A 6,000-nucleotide genomic window follows, 5' to 3' on the forward strand; every position below is an offset into this window, starting at 1 on the left:
TATGCTAACACATATATATGGAATCTAAAAAAAAACCAAAAAGGTTCTGAAGAACCTAAGGGCAGGACAGGAATAAAGACGCAGACATAGAGAATGGACTTGAGGACACGGGGAGAGGGAAGGGTGAGCTGGGACGAAGTGAGAGAGTGGCATGGACATATATACACTGCCAAATGTAAAACAGATAGCTAGTGGGAAGCAGCTGCATAGCACAGGGCGATCAGCTTGGTGCTTTGTGACCACCTAGAGGGGTGGGATAGGGAGGGTGGGAGGGAGACACAAGAGGGAGGAGATATGGGTATGTATGTATATGTATAGCTGATTCACTTTGTTATAAAGCAGAAACTAACACACCATTGTAAAGCAATTATACTCCAATAAAGATGTTAAAAAAAATCAAAGAAAAAAGCTATTGAGCAGCTATTGTATGTAATCATATTTATTTGTTTAATTAACTCTCAGAGCAATCCACATTCAGGTAAGAAAACTAAGCTCAGACTTGACTTTGCTCTGATCACACGACTGTAAAGACTCTCCCAGGAGGCATGTGGCTCCCTGGAGACAGCACCGACCCTGGAGTCAGAGTCTTCCTCCTACCACTTAGTTGCCAAGTGACCATTGGCAAGTTACTTTTCTACCTAAATTAGTTTCATCATTTATAAAATGGAGATAATGATCTCAGCCTCACCTGCCTCAAGGGATCATGAGACTTGAATGAGATCAGCAACGTGGAAACACTTCATGAACGGTAGTGAGTTATTAAAAGGTGAGATATTATAAAGCCAAGTGAGTTCGGTTTTGACCAGTCAGGGAGGATATTTTTTTACAGTGACACCATTACATTGTATTTGTCTGTGTTGCTTAATTGGCTTGTTAGCATCTATGAAAAATGCACAGATAAGATCACCCCAATGGCATGGGATCAAGCCAGCAAATTACAGACCCAATCTTCAGCAGCATCTCCTCTTTCATATTTGAAACATTATGTGCTGCAATCAGTCTGGCACTATTTCACGTATTTGGTTTATAGGAAAGGGGATTGATTATTGTTGAGAGGGGGGCAGTGGCCAACATTATCAAAATGCTGTTGGGTTCTTTGCAAGATCTCAACATCCCAAGGCTTCACCTGGGTTCCGCTCCATCACTGGGGTGAAACTGTGCTCCTGAAGGCCCCATCAACCTCCTAGTCATTGAGTTTATGTATTTGCCCTCAAGTCATCATCTTTCCTGACTGAGTGCCTGCAACATGGGCACTTTCAGCTGCCTCTTCCTTTAAACACAAGTGGAAATAGCTTTGTTGTTCTTTCTGCTTACAAAATAATGCAAGTTCTTTGGGGGAAAATGCACACAATACAGAAATGTATAAGGAAGTTAAGTAAAAGTTAACTGAAGTATCACAACCCAGAGTTAAATTTTGTTGTGTATTTTGCTAGACTTTTATAGAATCTTTGATTAAAATGAGCTCATACTATTGTGAAGGAGTAAGGTATGCGTGCTTTTCCCCCCTTTTAACAATATAATGTAGATGGTCCCACATCAGTAAATTTAGATCTGTGGTTCCTCCCTCTCGGATGTACTGCAAGGATTGCCGTGACGCAGCCTAGTTCTCCTCCTGTGTCTTTCACTGATCCATTTGTCCCCCCTCTGCCGCCTGCACGAAGCCTGGCTGTTGTTCCCTTGGCAGGGCGAGCTCTCTCTGAAAGGCCCCTTTGTTGGGTCTCACAGCCCATCACATGCTGCTCACGTTGCAGTCAGCCTCTTGAGGGCAGCAGCTGTGTCTCGTTCATCATCATAGCTCTTCTCAGTGGCCGGCCCAAGGCCTTTAACCAATTAGGTTTGCCAAAAATATTTGGATCGAGTGAATAAATGAATGACTACTCTCTCTTCTTGGACTGCCTACACACTGGATCAGTCACCAAATCACGTTGGTTTTCTTCTCTGATGTCAGATCACAGATGCACGTGGAGCTTTTGAGTTTGCCTTGTGTGGTATGGTACAAGATGAAGGCACATGGCTCCTACCTCACACTCTAGCCGTCTGGGCAGCCGTCTTCTCGTGGCCATCATCCTCTTACAAGCCTTTGTCATTGCATCCTTGAACTTCTGCTGTGGCCTGCTCTCTTTTTTGCTGTTCCTACTCTACTCTTATTCTGGTCCATCCTACTTGCCGGTGCCACTTTAATTTTCTTAAAACATCGATTGCGATGTGACTTTTATCATGGTCCTTCAATGCCAACTGCCTGCAAGGCCCTGAAAGAGCCGGTTCGTGGCTACCATTCCAACCTCACCTCCCGCCGCTCCCACTTCGGATCCTCAGCCTTTCTAGCCCATCCAGTCGCACGTGCCTGTGCTCATACCATTCTGCCTTCCTAGAGTGTCCTTCCTCTGCCCCTACATCCTCCCCAGACTCCGATCTGTCCTTTCCAGTCAGCAGCCTCTCAATGTGGCTAATTCAACTTTGTGCCTCAGAAAATTGCCAATAACCGAAAGTCATGGAGTTTGGGGATCACTTGGTGAAACCATAAATACTAAATTCAAGAATATCACGGACATGTAGTACTGGTTTTCTATACTTTCTAAGCACAAATTGTTCACCACTGTATTTTTTATAGCCTTGAGAATATATAGTTTATGTCTCCCAACTACATTATGAGTCTTCAAGGGTAGGATGCTTCTTTCAAATTCCGTAAGCACCCAGAACTAGTGCCTTGCAAATAGAATGTAACACATATTTGTTGGTTGATAAAAGCTATTGAGTGGACTAAGAAGGCCACAAGGTCAGCATGAAGTTTCTCCTGAAGCAGGTTTCACAACGAATGTCTGCTTGTTCTCGCCATCCTTTTCCCCTTGTATTATAGTTTAGTTCTCACTTCATACATTAGCACCCTCAAATCTGTTTAACCACAAACATCCTCCGCTAATGTGGTGTGTTATTTGTTTTCTTTTATGTTTATATAAATGGTGCTTACCAATAAAATTAGACACCAATCCATCATCAGGGGTGTGTTAAATTAAGGTTCCTACTATAATGGATCACCAAGCTGTGATTAAAAATGATGGTGTGTTATGCTTACTGACTTGAAAGGATGTCTGAGGCATACGTTTGTTTGAAAAAGCAGGTTAGGAAAGAGGATGAGGAGTTTAATTCCATTTATGTAAAATGTTATAAATACACATTACATATATCACCAAAATGTTAACAATAGTTATTTCTGGGCAGTGGTATTTCTTTATACTTCTCAGTGTAGTTTTAAGTTTTTCTAGTGAACATACTTTTTATAATGAGAGATGAAAAACTATGTATATTCCTGTTGGGAAACATAAGGGTTGCCTTTCTTTTCATGTGGTAGGACTGCTACCAGAGCCTGTTGAAATTCATCTTTCTTTCTTTTTGTTTTTTCTTAAGAAACACAGAAGAAATGCCCCTTCCTTTTAAAATCTTCAGTTATTTTACATTCCAAAAATATTGCTCTGAGATTCTTGTAGTCAATGAGTTCTATGGACAGAATTTCACTTGTGGTAAGTATTCAATTTTGGAATTTATTTTTACATATTAGTTTGAAACAAACAATTCCTTGAGGGTAATATATTTTTTAAGTAAATGCTATATTGTAAAATAGATTTAAAACTTTGTTTTGAAGAGTCTAACATTTTCTCTGATATTTAAAATAATAAGCAGTAGTCAAGCTAGTCACTTGTCAAAGGTCAATAGCTTAAGGGCACTCTGATGTTTTTAGAAAATGATAGACTTAATGTATACTGAGGTAAACTCTAGTATATTCTGGATGGATCAGTTCCTATACCTACTGAACAGGTTGAAGCAGGCTGCAGTGGCTTCTTCTTCCCCCAAATGTACAGAGTATGTAGCTGAGTGAAGCCATTTTTGGCAAAAATCTGTTCCCTAATCCCACAAGAGGGCAGTGGGAGCACGGCAAGGCCCTCCTGGCCATTGGAAATCCCAGGCCACTCTGTGAAGACACCTAAAGAACAGGGCAGAATTTAGTAGTTGTTTTAGGTATCTTTAGGTGATAACATTAGTAACCTTGGGATATTCAGTGCTAAGTGATCATAATTTTTATCAGTACTATGGTACTGAATATACACCCAAAATGGAAACAAACCTGTTTCCATCTTCAAGGCCCCCAACTCTCACTATTGCTTCATCTAATAATGAATTTGGGCTCTCTAAAATTTCCTGTATCTTCATGAAGAAGGGTACTTAGCAGAATGCTGAGCATTTAGTGGGCATCTGATAAATACGTGTTGATTAAATTACCTTGCAAGTACCATATTTGACATTGTCAATCTTTTCCCTGGCAGGCAACTCAAATGGTTCTATGTCAACTAATCCAATGTGTGCCTTCAGTCAAGGAATTCAGTTCATTGAGAGAACCTGCCCAGGTGCAACATCCAGATTCACAGCCAACTTTCTGATTTTGTATTCATTTATCCCAGTTCTTGTTATCCTAGGAATAATTGTTTTTAAAATCAGGGATTATCTCATTAGCAGATAGTAAAGAACATTGCTGCAAAATGGAACTTAAGCTCCCAGATGTACATGACTGCTTTGAATTTCTGAAATAAGAATGTCACGTGATTCTTAATAGTACCTTGTAAGACTTTTAACCATTAAGACTCCCTGTGCCCCTTAGATCCATGCAGGCCTTGAATGCTATTCCAGGAGGGACATGTGGTATTTGGAAATGGTGACTGAGCTGGTCCAAAGATGTAAATAATAATTCATAAAGTTATGGGAGACTAGTGTGACATTTGTTTTCTTTGTTCTAGACACAGAAAAATAGGTTAAAGCTTATGCTTATATTTGATAAAGGCTTTGGTAAAAAAGAAAACATTTGAATGATTGTAAGTAACAGAACAAGAGTTGTGGTTTCATTGAAGCAAAGCATCATGCAGAATTGGGTAAGAATGCTTTCATTTTCATTTAAAAACCCTATTTACGTGCACATGTCTACATAAGTTAACTGATCACATGGAGAGGATGTTGGACAGATGTTGGATAAAGACCCCTGACACAGAGCATCCACTCATTTTACTGATGGTTAAAATGAAAAGTGGCAGAAATGGGCTGAATTGAGAACAGCACACTAGACAAAAAGATAGTTTGCTATTTTTCACTTTCCGCTTAGTTTACTTATAAAATTAAAAGTAAATGTTACTAAAGTGTATGCACTGAGAAATGACATTTTTAAGGTTGGAGAGCAGCTGTTATTTAAAGTCCACATAGAAAAGATGCTCAATTGACACAACATTTACACTAAGAACAGAGTCACACACTAGGAATTCATGTTCTTGAATTGTAAAGAGAAAGAATGCTGATAAATACATATTTTTAGGGATTAAATGATGTATATAGATTACTAAAAGTGGGTTCTGGACTAAATAACTGATCTTTCTGATCTTCAGGTAATTCATGTACAAGTCTGAAATGAAACTGTCTTCATGTTACCATGGTAACTTTGAGTGAGAATATCTTAGATAGTACATGAACTTGTTCAGTTACTGTGACCTAACTTGTAATGAATGATAAATTATAGTATTTGAAAGATCTCACATTATAGTGGGAAAGATCATTTCATTAAGGAAACCACAGTAAAATTCTATTTCTTAGAACAGTGTTTAAGGATCAGCAGACATTGGTAAAGTACCAGAATAGTATTGTCAATTTTTATAAAAGGTCTTTGACACTGATGATTATGGTATAATAGTTCCATATTGTCTTACAGATTACATATGTCACATCAGTTATAGACAATTCTGGAGATGATAATCTATTAAAGTAGTTCAAAGAGAGTCCCACAGGAACCTCTTTTGAAATCACTGATTTCAACTTACTAAAGATATGGGTGTACAATGTAAGTGGAAACACTTTCTACTATTCATATGCAGATGAATTTCATTCTAGCTCAGAAACATTTGGAAAATTGACATAGCACGTGACTTCAAGCTATTAAATGTTAGTGATACCATCTTAGAAAAACAC

At 38.8% G+C, this 6,000-nt stretch overlaps 1 protein-coding gene across 1 annotated transcript in view; it reads left to right on the forward strand.

Annotated features, from left to right (window-relative positions):
- ABCG5 (ATP binding cassette subfamily G member 5) overlaps window positions 1–4,763 on the forward strand; it is a 35,087-nt gene extending 30,324 nt beyond the window's left edge. Inside the window, exons 12-13 of the mRNA XM_007190098.2 lie at window positions 3,406–3,518; window positions 4,320–4,763. Coding sequence (XP_007190160.1) covers window positions 3,406–3,518; window positions 4,320–4,513 — 307 coding nt within the window. The 3' untranslated portion in view covers window positions 4,514–4,763. The remainder of the gene's footprint in view (window positions 1–3,405; window positions 3,519–4,319) is intronic.
- Window positions 4,764–6,000: the final 1,237 nt, after the last annotated feature.

This window comes from Balaenoptera acutorostrata, chromosome 12 (genome assembly GCF_949987535.1).
Source record: "Balaenoptera acutorostrata chromosome 12, mBalAcu1.1, whole genome shotgun sequence".
Taxonomy (NCBI): domain Eukaryota; kingdom Metazoa; phylum Chordata; class Mammalia; order Artiodactyla; family Balaenopteridae; genus Balaenoptera; species Balaenoptera acutorostrata.